Source organism: Arabidopsis lyrata, assembly GCF_000004255.2.
Source record: "Arabidopsis lyrata subsp. lyrata unplaced genomic scaffold ARALYscaffold_9, whole genome shotgun sequence".
NCBI classification, from domain to species: Eukaryota; Viridiplantae; Streptophyta; class Magnoliopsida; order Brassicales; family Brassicaceae; genus Arabidopsis; species Arabidopsis lyrata.
This window is the reverse complement of record NW_003302547.1, coordinates 1,428,031-1,447,477: the sequence shown is the minus strand read 5'-3', so window position 1 is coordinate 1,447,477 and position 19,447 is coordinate 1,428,031. Positions and strand designations below refer to the sequence as shown.

At 39.2% G+C, this 19,447-nt stretch overlaps 2 protein-coding genes and 1 pseudogene across 2 annotated transcripts; 2 read left to right on the top strand and 1 right to left on the bottom strand.

Annotated features, from left to right (window-relative positions):
* The first annotated feature begins 7,434 nt into the window (after positions 1-7,434).
* On the top strand, positions 7,435-8,763 carry LOC9299285 (photosystem I reaction center subunit XI, chloroplastic). The gene is made up of 2 exons (XM_002863244.2): positions 7,435-7,809; positions 8,120-8,763. The coding sequence occupies exons 1-2, from the start codon at positions 7,642-7,644 to the stop codon at positions 8,609-8,611; spliced, it is 660 nt and encodes a 219-aa protein (XP_002863290.1). The 5' UTR covers positions 7,435-7,641; the 3' UTR covers positions 8,612-8,763.
* Positions 8,764-8,932: 169 nt separating this feature from the next.
* On the bottom strand, positions 8,933-10,201 carry LOC9299366 (putative F-box/kelch-repeat protein At4g12820). The gene is given in 3 exon segments (XM_021020985.1): positions 8,933-9,488; positions 9,490-9,721; positions 9,724-10,201. Coding segments are annotated over 3 exon segments (1,158 nt in total). The 5' UTR covers positions 10,181-10,201; the 3' UTR covers positions 8,933-9,019.
* A 5,512-nt stretch (positions 10,202-15,713) lies between these two features.
* LOC110227131 lies at positions 15,714-18,307 on the top strand (annotated as a pseudogene).
* Positions 18,308-19,447: the final 1,140 nt, after the last annotated feature.

Genomic DNA, 19,447 nt, shown 5'->3' with positions numbered 1-19,447 from the left:
TTTGCATCATTGCATCTAAGGCATAGAAAAACCATAAAAATTTGAAATTTTTCGAAAATGATTTCACAAAAACAGAGTATTCATATAGCTTGCATTGTCACTTTAGGATTGTTTTAGTATGCTTTCACTTAGGGCTGTTGCATCATGCATTTGCATCGGAGATTATGATGATTATAACCTTGTAAATATGCCTATTCACTAAGTAGAACTCAGTGCCCTGGTTGTTAGTTCTCTAATGCATAATCGACTGAACTTGAAGTAAGACCGCACCATCTTTTGAATTCAACGCTTAACTTTCTTGTTTTTAGTCGAATCTCGCTTTGATCTGATGCCATTCCCTATCTATTTGAACTTGAATTTTGACTTATAATTATCATGCTGTGCATTGTGCTATGAACTCATGGATACCTTAAAATACTTGGACTTTCTTTTACCTTTTGATCACTCTTGCTAGTCCAAGTAGCTGACTCCCATCTTTGGAGCAGTTATTCCCCACCCTTAGCCTTAACCTTCTTTCAAGCCATTTATCATTTGTGTGTGAATGTGAGGCCTTATTCCGATTGAGCTTGGTAGAAAGTGTTAGGTCTGTAACGACAAGGATAGTATCTCATGTAGTTCTGGTTCACGTTATCTGGACCAGATAGGACTAGGTGGGTGCTTAATTCTGGGTTTGGGTTGTGTTTAAAAGAAAGAAAAGGTTGTGTTCATCATTGAAAGAAAAGAAAAGGGAAAAGAGTCCTAAGGAGAAGTAGCTAAAGTAAGAGAAGTCTAGTAAAGGATTTGGGTGTGCTAAAGTAAAGGAAAAAGGGTTTTGTAAATAGCTTAAAGAGTTTGGGCAAAAGCATTGTGTTTATAAGAAGAAAGAAAAGGGAACCCTAGTTGTTAAAGAAACCTGATCCGCTAGACAGAGCAGTAAGAAAGCTTCTCCTAGGATAGAAAGCAAAGAAAAGAAAAGGGATGATTTGAGTAAAGTCTGTAAATGCTTTGAATGCAAAAAGGGTAGAGTTAAGTTCATGATTCTGGGGTTAGAAATAGGACCTCTATTTGGGTTGATATTGATTATATTCTGGGTAGATGGGGTCTTATCCTTGTATGCATAACTTGATACTCACCTTTAGCATTCTACTAAAGCTCAATCATTCTTGAGAGATCCCCTGTTGCGATTTAAACCAGATCTTTAAGGGACCATCTTTGTCTCTAAAACCTTTACCCTTTAGCCAAATGTGTTCATATCCATTGCATAGTATGATTCACGGTTCCTACTTAATAAATGTTAAAGGGAATGTGCAGATTTGAATGCTTGTTTTGATTAAGGCAGAGGTTAGGTTGAGATGCGAAGGAGATGAGATACGGAAATACCATCATCAGTCTGTCTGACTTGTAGTCCCAGAAAGTACATTAGCCCCCACCCCCCCACCCACCCATGTTTTGGTTCTGAGTCTCCACTTTCAAACCTCTTCTCCAGCTTGGTTCTATTTGTTTGCTTGAGGGCAAGCAAGAGCTAAGTTTGGGGGAGTTGATATCTCTGTATTTTACCTCTTTTTAGCACACATTTCTTATGCATTTAGCTTAGTTTCCTCTCTGTTTCATTGCATTAATAGTCCTTTTTCATAAGATTTTCATCACTTAGTACGATTTGCATTGCATGGCATAGCATGTTGCATATTGGATGAGTTTTAGGTACTTTGGAGCTTATTTGGGACTTGATGGAGCAAGGAGGAACCAACACGACCTTGGAGCTAGACTTGGGATCGAATTGGAGAGGAATGAAGTCGTTCAAGATCACCCAGGAGCAGTCTCGACCTGCAGGCTCTACGACACGTCGAGTAGGACGCCAAGATGCAGACTGGGAGCAGTCTCGACCTGCAGGCTCTACGACACGTCGAGTAGGACGCCAAGAAGCAGACTGGGAGCAGTCTCGACCAGACAGGCTCGACGTCACGTCGAGATGGACGCCAAGAAGCAGCCTGGAGCAGTCTCGACGTGGCAGGCTCGACGACACGTCGAGATGGACTCCACCGACTCTCTATTTTGTCCTGTAGCCAATTAGGGCAACCTAGTATTTCCTATAAATAGGGGTACATGCTATTGTCCAAGGGATATACCTATTACCCAGCAGATATTCTTCTTTTCTCTCATAAACCCTAGTTTTTGTAATCGTTTTTCCTGTTGATCCTTTGAGTTTTTGGATTTCGTTTCTTCATCAAAGTTGTAGATCTGCCTCTTATCTATAACATACTTGCTTTTTAATGATTTCTGGGTTTGAAACGTTTTCTGGGTTTTTATGCATGATGTTCTTCAGTGTTCTTGAGTAGTGGATTAGGGTTCTTGAGGATGGGATAGATTAGGTGTGGAATCCTTAGTATATTTAGGTGGTTAAGTGTAGAATTGCTTGATTTCCCTTCTGGTTTAGTAGATCTTAATGCTATTTCCTCTCTGATCAATTGGAAGTTGATCTCAGATATTTCCACACCCAAAAGGTGTTTGATGAAATGTCTGAACCAACTATTCCAGAGATTTGCATACTCTAGCCCAAGAGATTGGATGTTTAGAATGCTTATTGACTTTATTAGATTGAATCATAATGCCTGCTAGGTTATATTTCTTCAATGAGAATTGAGTATGAAAGTGATTTAGCTTGAGAATCTCTGTCACGAGAGTGGATTGATTTGTATTCGAATCTATTGTCTAGGGATAGCTTGATTGAGTTTGTTAACCACCTAGGTAGACTAAGGAGACTGCCATAATCGATTACCCCATTCCTCAGGACCCTTTATCTCTATTGATTGTTTAAATCTCGTTTCTGTTAGCTTTTGTGACCATCTCGACCTGTTAGGCCTAGAGCGCTTCTCTGCATTGTTAGGTTGTTAGTTTCTTTTCCAAAGCTTTTGCATGATAGTTTCTGGTCTTTAGTTTACTTCTTGTCCTTGTTTACTTGCTGTTTAGTTCTCTTTTTATGCTTTTAAATTTGGTATTTGCATGTTAAATTGGTTGCTTAGGATCAATAGAAACACACAAAACCCTTTCATAACTGGCTTGAATTATCTGCTTTCTGTTTCATATCTTGAATGCTTGCAGTCACACTGAGATTGGATTGATAACCTAATATACTACAATGGCATGTGTATTAGGGATTGATACATGTTAGAAAGACAAAACCTAACTATCATCCGAACACAATGTCATCAACATAGATCTGAACTATGAGTAATTTCACTACTCTTTTCCAAAATAAATAGTGTTTTATCAACACTTCCGCGTTCATAACCTTGACCTAGAAGATATGTTGTTAGTCTTTCATACCAAGCTCTTGGTGCTTGTTTTAGCCCATAGAGTGCCTTCTTCAGTTTGTAGACATGATCTGGATGTTCAGAATTTTCAAACCCTTTTGGTTGCTCAACATAAACTTTCTTCTGTAGAATTCCATTTAGAAATGCACTTTTGACATCCATTTTATGGAGTTTGAAGTTCAACACACATGCCATTCCTAACAGAAATCTGATGGATTCCAATCGAGCTACTGGTGCAAAGGTCTCTTCCAAATCCACTCCTTCCACTTGAGAATATCCTTGAGCTACCAGTCTTGTTTTGTTCCTTACCACATTTCCATCTTCATCTGTCTTATTCTTGAAAATCCACTTTGTCCCCACAACATTCAAATTTGGAGGTCGAGATGTCAAGTCCCACACGTCACTTCTTTTGAATTGCCCCAATTCTTCTTGCATTGCAGCTATCTAGAACTCATCAACAAGCGCTTCCATATGATTTTTGGTTCTATCACTGACACAAAGCAAGCAAACTGAACAACCCCTGCTTCTTGAGGTATTGCAGCGTTCTGATTATACTGTCTTCTTCCAGCGAGTTTCTTGTAATCCTGAGTCTTTCCTCTGGTGACTCTTCCACCTTGTACCTCTCCAATGATATCTTCTAAGGAATGGTTCTTGTGCACCTGGATGTTGGAGGTTATTTCTTCACTTCTCTGATCTTTTTCTTTTTCAGATAACTCAAATTCAGTATCTGTTTCAACTGATTTTGATACATTAGGAATGGGTTTGGAAGACTCCTGAAGAGGTATTAGAGTCGACATGTGAACAGATGCTTCACAAAAAACTACATTCATGGACTCTTGTACTACTCGAGCTTGTTTGTTGTATACTCTAAAAGCTGTGATGTGACCTGAGTAACCTAGAAACAGCTCTTCCTTACTCTTAGCATCGAACTTCCCAAGATTGTCCTTATCATTAAATATGTAACAGACACATCCAAAGACATGAAAATAACCAACAGCTGGTGACTTCCTCTTCCATAATTCGTAAGGAGTCTTGTCAGTTCCCTTACGAACATACACTCTATTTATGATCTAGCACGATGTGCTTACAGCTTCATCCCAGAAGAGTTTGGGAACCTGACTCCCGTGCATCATAGCCCTGCTCATTTCCTACAGAGTTCTGTTTTTTCTTTCTACTACCCCATTTTATTTCGGTGTCCTAAGTGCTGAATATTGATGGAAAATCCCATGTTCACTGCAAAACTTATCAAACAATTCATTCTGGAACTCTCTTCCATGATCACTCCTTATAGTTTTTATACCTCCTATTTCATTCTTTAGTTGCAAGACCAACGTTCTGAAGCTTTCCAGAGTCTCGGATTTTTCTCTCAAAAATCTGACCCATGTGTAGCGAGTGTAGTCATCAACTATTACCATGATGTATTTCTTACCTAGGATGCTCTAAATTTAAATTGGTCCCATTAGATCCATATGAAGCAGCTCCAGAGGACGCTTTGACCGTACCTCCTGGATACACTTGTGATGTACTCTTACTTGTTTTCCCTTGGCACAAGGACCACATACAAATTTAGGTATGAGTTTCAGTTTTGGTAGCCCTCTAACAATCTCATGATGAGCCAGTTTAAGCATGGTACGCATGTTCATGTGCCCTAACTTTTGATGCCACAATTCTGCTTCAGTTGGCGTGATATTAGCAGTAGCTGTTAAGCGCCTCTTCCCTGATTTCCACATGTAACACTTGTTGTCAGATCTTTTTCCTTTTAGTTTAATAGTTCCTCGTTTGTCAAGTGCCATGCACCCGCTTTGAGTGAAAGTTACATCCAATCCATTGTCACACAGCTGACTAATACTGATTAAATTGGCCTTGAGTCCTTCAACCAGATACACATTGTCCAAGCTTGGCTGAGATTCTCCCGTTGTTCTACCTTTACCTTTGATCTTCCCTTTACCTCCATCACCAAATGTTACTCTTTGAGCTCATGAATCTTCAAATGATGTTAGATTGGTTGGTTCACCAGTCATGTGTCTTGAACAGCCACTGTGAAATTACCACTGTTATTGTAGTGACTTAGTTTCCTCTGTAGTATATGCCACATGACACTTGTCATCTTCTTCTTGAATGTGTAGATCATTTACTATCATTTCTGAAACACTAAGTTGACTTTGGCCTGACATATCTTCTTTGGCCGTCCCCTTCTTAACTCTGTTCTGTACTTCAAGTTTTCGAAGTCTTCTATCTTTATTTTTGAGAAACCTTTCAATGATTAACCCCACCTTTTCCTTAGTAACACTTGGCTGATCTTCCAATATCATCTGTCCACACCTTGGACCAGGGGTCTGAATCTTTTCTTGAATTTCTGCATCTTGAGAAGTAGAGTTCATTTAACTGCCAATCCTTTTCACTGAATTACTGTTTCTTACTGTTAAATTCTCTAATTCAACTACAAGGTTACTCAAACTGGAGCCTCTGGTATGAGCCGTATCTTTGAATGATACTTGAAGTATGTCCCAGGCTTCCTTAGAAGATGTATATTCATGAACCCTAGCAAACAGATTCATTGGCAGAGATCTGAAGATCACTGATAACGCTTGTGAGTTATGCTTAGCTTATGTCTTGTCCTCTGACGTCCACTCATTTCTTGGTTTCAACACTGTCTTACCTGCTGTATTTTTTGTCGTCGGTTGAACCCAACCTTCTTCTACAGCAACCCAAGCATTCATATCAATGCTTTGTATCAACTGTCTTACAGAGACTTTTCAGTACTCAAACTGTTCCCCATCCAATTTCACATCTCTAGGTTGTTCACTTAAATGTTGTACCCTCTCCATACCTCATTTCAGGATCTCACCTGTATAAAAGACGATCACGCTCTTTTAATCAGATGCCTACTCTGATACCAATTAATAGATATAGAGGGGTACACAATACTTAATTAACTCGATCCGGAAAACGCCAAATCAAACACTTGTATGTGTTCTTATTGATAGTTCAATCTTTTACAACAGCTTGTAGCTATCTAGATGAAACTTGTGCTATTCTACCCTAATAGACTTTCTATCCCAAGAACAAAACCCAAGCCTCTCACTCTCTAACTTTCTCTACTTACTTGAAAGATATGAGAGTTTGTCACACTGTTACCTTCTTAGCAGTTTTTCTCTTTGCCTTGAAGATTTCTAACCCGTATTTTTCCCGTGAGTGATAACCCCCAAGCCTCACTCACCAATCCCTTATATATCAAATTTTCACACCCCCAAAACCTAAAAGTCAGAAACCCGAGAGAATATTAACCTTTCTTGTCAAGGTCATAACACTTTCCTTAATCACTGCTGAGAATATGTAACATATTTCCACAGTTTCTACTTTCCTAAATTCTTCATGTCGAGTTGCTCCACTTTCCATCCAAGTTTTTGTAACGCCAACTGTGTCCTTTAAGACTTCTTATACTAGCTCCATGATAAACAACCAGCTGTTTGATCTTCATCAGTATACTGTCTCAGAAGTCCGCATTTTCAAAATCCATGAACCAATAACCCCTCCTTAAGTATTTGGAACATGATATTTTAGTGCCACATCTTTTGAACCAATACAGTTCTTAGTTTGTAGTCATGTCTATCAAACCTTGGTGTTATTCTTTTTCTCGTAGCCTAGCAAAATGTTTCAACTTTCAACTATAAACGAGGAAAAATAAAATTTCTACCGACAATTTCAAAAACAATATATATAAATAAAAAATTTAATTTTATATAAAAAAAGACAATTAGGAAAATTGAACTGTTTTTTGATAAATTAAAGCGGTTGTATTTATAAGTTTTGAGCACCTTTAACCATCTATTTTAACCGCATATTTTTCATTTTTTGTACAAATGATAGCCAAATGAGGGGTTAAATTTCTAACCGCCTTAAATTTTGTTACCAGCCAAAGGCTTAGAAATTTTTTAGTTAAAACATAGGTTACATATTTTTAAATATCATGTTAAAATCATCTTAATATATGTATAATCTATTAAAGTTCATTTTAAAATAATCTTAGAGGGACATGAAAAATTAATACAAGAAAAAGATATGTATGTATAATCTAATTAACTCTTAAAACCCTGGTAAAGACATATATTCACCAATATTTAAAAAACAAAATGTTGGGGCAAAGTGGATAAGATAACATCCAATGAGAATCAGATACATCAAACACATAAATCTCTAAGAGCCACAACAATCTTAAGAACCAGATCCTCTGTCTTGCCACATCAGCAAATGCAATCTCAAGTTTCATAGATTGCTTATTTCTTCATCACACACTTCAAACTCGATTTTATTTTAATTTCATAAGAGAACAAATAAGACAAAAAGAGCAATGGCAACGAGTGCATCTCCAATGGCGAGCCAGCTAAGGAGCAGCTTCTCCTCCGCTTCTCTTTCCCGGCGTCTCGCTGTCCCGAAGGGCATCTCCGGCGCTCCTTTCGGTGTTTCTTCGACCAAAAGAGTTTCTTCCTTCACGGTCCGAGCTGTTAAATCCGACAAGGTATCTTTTTTCTTAACCATCGGACACAAAGTAATTTATGTGCCTAATCTGAATATACTCAAGCACAGTCATGTGGTTTAATATTTTAGGACAGTTAGGAAAATGATATGTAATTGATAAAAAAAAACCAACAATAAGTACCACTAGTTTCATAGTTTATGTTCTGTTATTACATACAAAGTTTTTAATGATTCTATAGAACGTCCTTTATGGAACTTATAGGAGTGAAAAGAATGAATATTTGGGTTCTTGATATATGCAATGGAAAGTTATGTTAGTGTGCTCTAACAATTAATATGCAAATTGGCAGCCAACATTCCAAGTGATTCAACCAATCAACGGCGATCCATTCATTGGAAGTTTGGAAACTCCCGTGACATCAAGCCCCTTGATCGCGTGGTACCTTTCCAACCTCCCTGGCTACCGTACCGCTGTCAACCCTCTCCTCCGTGGTGTCGAAGTTGGCCTGGCCCATGGTTTCTTCTTAGTGGGCCCATTCGTCAAGGCTGGTCCGTTAAGGAACACTGCTTACGCCGGGTCAGCCGGGTCTTTAGCCGCGGCTGGGCTCGTAGTCATCCTCAGCATGTGCCTCACCATCTATGGTATCTCTTCATTCAAGGAAGGCGAGCCATCCATTGCACCGAGTTTGACTTTGACCGGGCGGAAGAAGCAGCCTGACCAGCTTCAAACGGCTGAGGGATGGGCTAAGTTCACAGGAGGGTTCTTCTTTGGAGGGATCTCTGGGGTGACTTGGGCTTACTTCCTTCTCTACGTTCTTGACCTTCCTTACTACGTCAAGTAAATGTAGATCAAAAATATGAGTGTACTTTCAACTCTCTTGCATCATTGTTTTTACTCTTGTCTTGATCAAGAATCTTGAAACTCAGGATTGTTAATGTATATTACTCTTTCTTCATCTTATTGACATTAATATATATTTGCTTTGCTTTGCAATGCTCCAAATTGAGTTCATGATGTTGATACTAAAACATCTCTAACAAACATGTAGATCCATAGTTGTAAATCTTATATATATAAAGCTGGATGACACTTTTTTTGAACTGAAGAAAAAAAGTTCTCATCAATCAAACGTTGAGATAATAACGTTAGATAATGAAATATCATACTTATTATTAGAACTAGCAACACTCTTGTTCCACAATATAAAAGAAACTAATTCACCCTTAACAAAATACAAAACTTGATAGTTTTAAAGCAACCAGTTTCCACCAAAAGTGGGGAAAAACCAACGAGCATCCTTGAAAAGTATCGTCGGGGACGCAGTAAGATCTTCAAACACTTGGACTACTTGATCGGTTCGAATATGGTAGACGTGAATATCGTTATTGTTATAATCATTGCATAGACTATTCCCATTGTATCTACGAAACTGATCACTACTAAAATATATGCAATTTTTCATAACTTTCGCCTCAACCCTTATTCCTAGATCTAAAAGCAATGCTTCGCCTCCAATAGACTTAATCATTTTCCATTCTGATGATTTAGGATCCATCTTGTAGACGTCGAAGAAGCATCTCATCCTCGGATATGGTTCCACTCTAGCTAAAATGATCAAAACCTCTCCAGACAAAGTGACAGCAACTTTGTAATGAGACCCTGGAGGAATATAAATAATATCATTCCGCAACGGCAAATATGGGAAATTTGCACAATTCACCGGAGAAATCATAAACACTGACCTTTCGAGTTAAACTAAGCACGTAAAGCTTGTTTTCTTTAAAGACCATATCGATGTAGACTACATGCTTAAAAGGTAGAAACACCTTCCAGTTATTGTTGTCATCTCCTTTCTTGCGATATCCAAAAATGCTACCAAAATTCCAAACAACCAAGTAATCTCTGCTTTTTTCATCTACCCACAAAACCGCTTTGTCTATATAATTAATACCCTGCCATCAGAAACCCTTCTGAAAATATTTCCGTCACCGATTGATTCTAGAGACGGAAGAGGAATCCTCAGTCGAGTAAACGGATTCAAAAGATGAAAATCGATTCTACTACGGTCTAACATAAGGAACCAACTACAAGAACTCGCCAAACAACGACTCCTAGCTAAATCAAACCCGAGATCTCTTACTATGTAGGAACTATGGTCACGAGGATTGTACAACTTACATGAATCATTCTTGTTTTCCACATGTTCGCTTGGAAAAAGGATGATCCATGGAGTTGTTGGATTTTTTACTCTGATGCATGATTCCGAAGCTGAATACCATTCTGAAGAAATGCATCTGGCTCGATGAAAATCAACAAAGCTTAAGCGCTCCAAGATCGATCTAAGCATGTCCACGATAAGTACCGGCTGCTTTGAATCGTCGTTGCATGTCTCTTCGTTGGAATCGCTCATCTCCTTCTTTTGTTTCTTCTGTATCACGGCCAAGTCAAAACCCTAGTTAATTATTAAAAAAAAAAAAAAACCCCTACTTAAAGGACGCTTCCTAGGCTTGGGCATTCGGGTACCCGTTCGGGTTCGGTTCTTTTTTTTCGGGTATCGGGTCTATTCGGGTAGGGGGTCAAGACCCATTCGGGTATTCTAAAAATTCGGTTCGGGTTCGGTTCGGGTTCGGGTCGGTTCGGGTATTTTAATAAAAAAGTAAAATACCCGAAAATAACCAAAAATACCCGGAATATTTTCGGGTTTGGGTTTTTAACTCATATATACCCAAATCTAACCGAAAAATACCTGATTTCTCGAAAATACATTGGTTACTCTTTACCTAAATATAACCAAAAATATCTAAAATACCTAATATATTCGGATTTATGATTGTAATTTTAGGTATTTCGGGTATTATAAATATAAAAATAACTAATATTTTGAGGTGTATATTTGTATTCGGGTACATTCGGGTATTGGATTCGGTTCGGGTTTTTTTCGGGTAGGCGGTTAGGACCCATTCGGGTATTTTTAAAAATCGGGTTCGGGTTCGGTTCGGGTATTGTTCGGGTTTTTCGGTTCGGGTATTCGGTTCCGGGTATTTTGCCCAGGCCTAACGCTTCCCTTTTGTCTATTCATAATCAACAATTATCTATTTTTTTTTTGAATAAAATGTTAAATTATATTCAAAAGAAAAAATAACGTTTTACATCAGCTTTTGTTGATTAAGTCTGAAAAATGAAAACAAAGATCAAGAGTAAGCTATTAATCTGAATTATGGTTGAGGAGGTTTCCTATTGCCGGGAAGCAAACCAGACTTGTAAACCTTTCTCGTACCGGCGGTCTCCGGTTGAGCGAATGACTGAGAGCTGATTACGGACCTGCTTGTCTATCCAACAGATGAGATTGGACGTCGTACGTCGAGCCTCTCCATGGCGTCGAGCATTTCTTTCTTTCCATATCGTGTACAACGTGAGCTGAAAGACGTATTTAGTCAAGAAGCTCTTGATGTGATCAGTTTGATTCTCTGATATGCAGTCCACTATTGTTGTCCAATCTGTTGAGAAACGAGTTTGAAAAACGTTCTTAGCAATTGCAGTCCAAACTTCAGAGCCATAGCTACACGAGAAAAAAAGATGATCCCGAGTCTCTATAGGTACGGAGCAGAATGTGCACTTCACTGCTGAGCCATTGTTCCACTTCTGCATTCTATCACCAGTTGAGAGGCGATTACGCATAGCAAGCCAAGCGCAAAACGAATTTTTAGGTGTTGAATGACTGAACCATACTCCTTTATACCATGCCACCTGATTTGAGTTTGTGCGGATATGATTCCAGGTGTCTTTAGTGCTAAAGCTTGCCTTAAAGACATCTCCTTTACCTCGCCATAAGACTGTATCTTCTTGTTCTAGATTCCGGCTTTGATATTTCTGAAGTAATACCACCTCAATGTCATTCAACATTTCTACACGATGGTTTCTTCTTCTTCTTTGGCTCCAAGCCTCTGCAACTGTGATTGTCCGCCTTATACCCAAGTCTATCATCCCTCTCTGACCCGTTTTTTCCATCAAAGTGCCCATTCCCGACCAGTTATCAAACCAGAACGACGTCCGAGCTCCATTCTTTGCTTCTACCTTACAGAATGGCTTTTCTTTATCTCTATATTTCAGCAATTTCTTCCACATCCAAGAACCCAAACTTGAGTTAAGCTTCAGAGACCAGAACGACTCTTGCTTGAGCAGATTCATTCTTGACCATTTAACCCACAGAGAATCACCATTGGAGGCAATCCTCCATATCAGTTTTAAAAGACTGACCTCATTCGCTTCTTTCAAAGACCGCAGCCCAAGTCCTCCCTCCTGCTTCGGTTTACAAACTTCATCCCACGATACCTTTGCTTTTTTCGAATTTAAGTCAGGCCTTAACCATAGAAACGCAGAGCAGATGTTGTTTATTTCTTTGAGGCATGCACTTAGTAGTCGAAAAGCACTCATCCAGAAACTTGTCGTGCTCCATAGAACAGAGCTAATTAGATTTAGTCGTCCCGCAAAGGAGAGAAATAAGGCGGTCCACGTACCTATACGCTTACGAATCTGGTCAAGTAATGGAGAGAGGTCACTTGTTGTGAGCCGTTTTGTGACTAGTGGGAGACCAAGATACCTAACTTGGAGTTGGCCCAATCCAAACGGGTAGCGACTGACCATCATTTGTCGGTTTTGGTCTGAAACACCTGCAGTGTAGAGAGTCGTTTTTTCCATGTTGATTGTCAACCCTGATCGTCTTGCAAACTGATTCATAATCTCAACTATACCATCAACCGAGCGAACTTTGCCGTCTGTGAGAATCATAAGATCATCAGCGAAACAGAGGTGCGTTAAGCCAAGATTTTTACATCTCGGATGAAAACCAAACTGTTGTGCACCAGCAGCCTTATCAAGCATCTTCGAGAGCACCTCCATACTAATGACAAACAAGTATGGAGAAAGCGCGCATCCCTGTCGAAGCCCTCTTGCGCTTCTAAAAAACCATGCTAACTCTCCATTAACCTGGATCGTGAAAGACGCTGTAGTTATGCATTTTGAAATCCAGAGAATGAATTCACATGGGAAGTTCATAGCAGTTAAGACGTTGATGAGAAATGACCATTGGAGAGAGTCGAAAGCTTTCAAAATATTTATCTTCATTGCACAACGAGTTGTGACGTTGCTCTTGTGGTAATCTTTAACCAGTTCTGTTGCCAAAAGAATATTTTTAATGAGGAGTCTGTCTTTCACAAACGCCGATTGGTTCCCCGATATAAATTTAGGTAATATCCTCTTCAGCCTATTTGCGATTATCTTCGATATTACTTTATATAGGACGTTGCAACATGAAATAGGCCTATAGTCTCTCATCTCTTTTGCATCCCTCTTCTTTGGAATGAGAGCTAAAATGGTTGTATTGATCCCTTTTGGTAAAAAACCTTTGGCAAAGAAAGACTGAATCGCTATCGTGAACTCGCCTCCAATAGTTTCCCATGCTGCCTTATAAAATTCCGTTGTGTACCCATCCGGTCCCGGTGATTTATCATTTGGCATAGAGAACAGAACTTTCTTTATCTCTTCCCCTGTTACAGCCCTTGTGAGCAGCCGGCTATCATCTTCTGAACAACGAAACAGAAGTAGTTCTTCTAGATTTTCCACTGACATCCCCTCATAACCTGCTGGAATGGTTTGTAAAAAATCTTTAAAAAAAGATTCCGCCTCTGTTTTTATTCCCTCTCTGCTATTGATAACTCTCCCATCCTGTGTAATGACCTCTCTTATTGAATTCAATGCCTCTCTTGTAGCTGCTGCTCTGTGAAACGTCTTATTATTTTTGTCTCCTACATCCAGCCAATGCAGCTTCGATCTCTGTTTTAGGAATTTTTCCTCTAGAATGGCCACTTTATCCCATTTAAAATATGCTTCTTTCTCCTCTTCCATTGTTTGAGTAGATGGACTATGTAAATTTTTCTCCTGCTTCTTACATAAATCCTCCAACGCCTCTTTAGTCCTCTTTGTTAAGTTGCCCATCTTTTCTTTGGATAATCTTCTGATTGCCGATTTCAGCAATTTAAGTTTCTTAGAAAAACGATACAGAGATGATGTAGATAAGAAGATCATATCTGTTTCCTCCCAATAGTTTTTAACCAACGGTTTAAACTCATCCATCTCAGCTATAGCATTAACAAACTTGAATGGTCGTCTAGAGATTCCTGTAGTAGTATCAGTATTCAGTCTGATTCTGCACCGTAGGTGGTCCGAGCAGCCACCAGCTTCAAAAATGCTATAGGACTGTGAGAAAGATTGCATCCATTTGTCATTCACTAAAACCCTATCCAGTTTCTTCATGATCAGATCGTTTTCTCACCTGTTACACCATGTGAAAAGTGGACCATGGTAGGTCAAATCCGTGAGCTGACAATGGTTCACCATTGCTCTGAAATCGCGCATCCCTTTTGATAGTATTGGTTATGCCCGTGAATGCTCCACCATCTCCAAAGTTTCATTAAAATCTCCCATAATGATCCACGGTCTAGTATGAACTATCGGTGAGTCATGATGGTTTTCTAAATCAGCCCATAGCTCCTTCCTCTCTTCCATAAAATTCGATGCATAGATAAATGAGCAAAAAAATTCCTCCTCTTGTTCTTCTAGTTTGACAGAACACATAATCATTTGACTGCTTTTGTAGAAAGGGGTTAACATAACATTTCCTCTCCATACAACCCATATACGGCCTAAACGATGATGCTCATAGTTCGTCAACAACGACCAATCTTTGAATATGTTCTCTCCCACCCTTGGAACCTTCCCTTCCTTTACTCTTGTTTCCAATAAACAACCATACTGAAATTTTCCTTCCTCTACCCACTTCTTTATAACGGAATGTTTTGTTGATCGATTTAGGCCGCGCACATTCCAAAAGAAACTTGACATTTAATTTTTTTTGTGGGTAACCTTCCTGCTCTGATCTCTAGGGGGGTCCCTAACTGATTGAGTAGAAAGATTTGGTATCGTTTTGTGGGCTGTTTTTGATCCTCGAGGTAAGGATGGTCGCAGGGTCAGCTCCGCTCTTGAAGCTCGATCCTTAACCAATGTTTCTGATTTTCCTGCTAGGTCCACTGTCTTATCTTCTTTTGTAGCCAGGTCTAGAGTGTTCACCATAGTCACATCTCCCACCTTAGTGACTTCGTTAACCATGATCGTCTCCTCTACCTGTTTTTCACCTTCCATTTCATCATCTACTTCCAGCACTGAGTATGGGTTTGATAGGATAGAGACTTCTCCATATTTCAGTTCCTCTGTTTTTTTCCCTGGACTACGACCAGATTTTGGTGTTATCCAACCCTCTTCCTTTTCCTTTTCCTCAGAGTCTCCTTTCTTTCCATTTATAAGATCGATACCCTTCTCTGTGGCATCTTCGTCTCCCTCATTCACCTGCCCTAGAGGAAGAGTAGACTGTTCTTTCTCTGATGCCTCATTAAAACCTGATGCAGCATATCTTCAAATCATTGATCACCAATTCAGCGACTTTGTTTAAATCATGTAAATGGGCCTTAGGTTCATGGGTTTTAAACCCATATTATATCGATATCGTTTTATATTAGATTAGGGTTTTCGTTTTATGTTTCTTATTTAAAGAGCCGTGAGACTCACTTGTAAATTAGCTTTTGATTATTGAATAAACTAGTTTTAAGAGAGCTTTGTGTAAAGCCTAGAGAGGAGGACTCTCAACCCTAAGAGCTTGTGTTCAAGCCCTGCAAGGAGGACTTGCAAAACCCCGTCGATATCGTTCCCTGAAACCGATCTCGACCCTATCTCTATTGCTTCTTCGTCAAGTTTTGACGTTCTAAGCAAGATCCGTTCGTGAATCCGACTTCTCTTAGAGATCTTGTGTTCTCGTCCATTATTTAGCTTCTGCTCTCTATTAGTTGGTATCAGATTCATCTCGTTCCTGGTGGTTTGATTCCCTTGCAACGATGGCTCCTAAAAACACAACATGGGAGGCCAATTTTAAGGTGGATATTCCCAAGTTCCACGGTGGAATTTCTAGTGATTTGTTCTTAGATTGGCTCGTGGATGTTGAAGAAATTTTGGAGTTTCAAAGCGTTACAGAGGATCAATTGGTTTCGCTAGTGGTTAAGAAATTTCAAGGACAAGCAGCATCATGGTGGCATCAAGTGAAGACAACACGCAAGCAAACTGGCAAGAGTCCTATTAAATCATGGGATAAATTGAAGCAGAAGCTATGCACAACCTATTTACCTCGTAATTATGATCGTACTCTATATAGTCACTTCCACAAATTAAAACATGGTGCGAGATTTGCAGATTGAGATTGTCATGTACAAGTCAACGACTTCGTCGCTAAGTCCGTCCATGGAATTGACGAGGGTGAGTTCGTAAACCAATTTGTTGAGGTGGCAGTCGATGATATTTATGGTGATAAATTATCTACTTCACAACCCCTCTTCTATGGCGATTCAAAATTTGATGTCAGAGGTGACTTCGCATCATGAACGTCACAGATTGTGACGATGATCTAATCAACACCAACGACATGGACGATGAAGGTGATGTTGCAGATCGTGACGAGCATGATGATCAGCTTCAAGATAAAAACACCAGCTTTGTTGTACCAAAATTTGACTACTCGGTAGAAGACATTAAAACTACAAGGGTAGAGATTATCCTTAAGGTTTCACGTTATAGAAGGGAGCGGTAAATCAAGAGGGTTGGGTTTGGTTTACACGTTTGCGAATTGGTTGTAATTTGCTTTCTTATTCTAGTGAAATCGAAATCTGGACTTGGTCCCGGGGAGTAGGAAAAACCGAACCTCGTTAACAAATTTCTTATCTCGTTTACTTCCGCAATTTATCTTACCTCATCCGCACTAACAATTGGTATTAGAGCGGGTTCTCGATAGAGATTTAGTCTTGTTTCGGGTAGATCAAGGGTGAGGAAATCGTTCAGGAGATCGTTCAGGAAGTAAAACAGAGTTTGATATCAAGATTGATGGAGATATTGAGTTTGCCATTCAAGAAGCGGTTCTCATGGAATGAGGGAAACAGATCTCTTCATGGTTTTAGGGCTAATGGAAAAAGAGAAGAGTTGGACAATTCGTCAAAGGGCAAACAATGTTTTGAGTGCAAAGGTTTTGGACATGTGCGTTTAGGATGTGCGAATTTGCTGAAGCAAAAGAAGAAGAGATTTATCATGAGTGATTCTGAAATTGACTCAGATGATGGTGAAGAATTGAAGAATTTTGTGGCGTTTACAACTTTTGAGTCTAGTTCTGCAGCAAAGTCTGGATCAAGGTCTACATCAGCATCTGCATCAGGGTCTGCATCAGCATCTGCAACAGGATCTGCAATTGGAAGTGTCAATGATCAAAGTGATGACGATGAAAGTATCAGTGATGAAGAGTTTCATGAGAATTACAAAGCCTTATATGAGCATTGGCTTAAAATAGTTAAAGAGAATTCAATGTTAACTAAGGAGAAACTCAAGTTAGAGGCTAAAGTCATTTAAGCACAAAAATATGCGGTAGAGAAAGAAGAAGAAGCATCACAAGCTAAAGTACTACTTGAAGAAACTCAAAAGAATTTAAGGATGCTTAGTAATGGCACAAAGAAGTTGGATCATATTCTGAATATAGGCAAGACAGATAAGTGTGGCCTTGGATTTAAAGGAAGTCTTTCCAAATCGGATCCGGTGTACGTTTATGGTGGTAAAATCACGTCTGCTTCAGGCACTGACACAGATTCTGCAGTAGGGACTGCAATTAATGCAAAGGCTGTATCTGATACGAGAACTGATACAGAGTCTGATTCAGCAAAAGTTAAGGAACTGCGGAGTGCACCTCGACAAGTTTTTCGACCTGTTTGCCATCATTGTGGTGTTGTTGGACATATTAGGCCAAGGTGTTTCAGATTGTTGAGGGAGAGAAATCGAATGGAGAATGCTTATGATGTGAGATTTCATGGTCCTACATGTTATCATTGTGGAGTTCAAGGGCACATTAAGAGGAATTGTTTCAGATTCATTCGAGAATCCAGTCATGAAGGCTTAAGGCGCAGGAAGATTTGGGTTAGGAAAGATGATTTCTATGGAGGTGGTGTACTAGGCTATCAACCTCGTATTGCAAAGCGGGGAGAATTTTCCAAGTAGTTTTGACCATGTTGTGACTCATTCAGGGGGAGAATGATGATATGTTTTGTGATGTTGTTTTGCAGTTAGAACTGTTGAGTTCACAAACATAGTCAAAAAGGGGGAGAATGAAGATGTAGCTGCAGTCTAATGAAGTTGTTGAATGAGTCAAGAAGTAATACAAGATTTTGTCTGATGGAGTTGTTGAATGATTGAAGAAGTAAGTCAAGATGCGACTGTTTTTGTGTGAGTGTCGGTTTCTAGAAGGTTTGAGAAGATATGCTTAGAGCGTGTTTGGAGGATGAATCACAAAGGAAAAAGGACTTAAAGAGATTTGGAAGACTTGATGAAAGTGGAGTTTGATGAGAAAAAGGAAAAGTATAAAAGAAAATTTACTTTTTCTTATAGAAATTGGAAATCTTCTCCTATGGTGATTAGGAAATTATTTTGGCAATATAAGGAGGAGCTGAGGACGTCTTGGAGAGGCAAGAGAGCTGAGGCGTAAAGAAGAAATCTTTGAGAGCTTTCGGTGAGATTGTGTGCAACTTAGTTTTGCGGGTTTGTGCTTGTGTGATCAAGTGGTTTGTTTTGAAGTCTAGGCTCAAGAGGAGTTTAGCTTAGGGTTAGGTTATCCTGATTAAATCTAGACTCAAGGAAAGTTTAGTTAAGGGTAGAGATTATCCTTAAGGTTTCACGTTATAGAAGGGAGCGGTAAATCAAGAGGGTTGGGCTTGGTTTACGCGTTTGCGAATTGGTTGTAATTTGCTTTCTTGTTCTAGTGAAATCGAAATCTGGACTTGGTCCCGAGGAGTAGGAAAAACCGAACCTCGTTAACAAATTTCTTGTCTCGTTTACTTTCCGCAATTTATCTTACCTCATCCGCACTAACAAACTCAAGTCTTCAACTTTTGCGAGAAGGACGAAGATTCATACATGAATAAGGGAAAGCACGATTACTCTATTCTCTTACAAATCGTCATCGGACAACTAATAGGGGACCTCCAGATCATGGTCGAAGCAAGATTTTGTTTGTTCACACTGAGGTAGATCTCCACAACAAGATCGGTGATTCTCTAGTTTCTTATATTTATACTGAGAATATTAATCTTTGTGATGATGATTCTCACGGAGAAGACAGAGTGTTAATTGAAGTTAAAGTGCTTGAGAAATCAAAAATTCTTGTATCTTTTGGTCATTGGGGATTGATAAGAGAAGATTTCCAGGTGAGTTACGAGAGAAATCATAAAGAAGATGAAATCAACATGTGCAAGTCAACAACAGAGTTTTTGGATTGGGGTTTTGAACAAGAAAACATACGGCAAACTCCATCTTGTCCTCAACGCGACGTCTCCGGCGAAGACGTAAATATCATAAACCATGTTGATTTTTTCTTTACCATTGGAGCCTTGGATACAATCAAGAGGAATATGGTGAATCTATTTTTTGAAAATAACATATTTATGATGCTCTTGTCACGAGAGTGTATGTTAGAGAAGTCATTTTCTGGTTATAACAATGTGGGGGAAAAAGGACAACTAAGCTCTATTCTACGTTGTTATGTTGA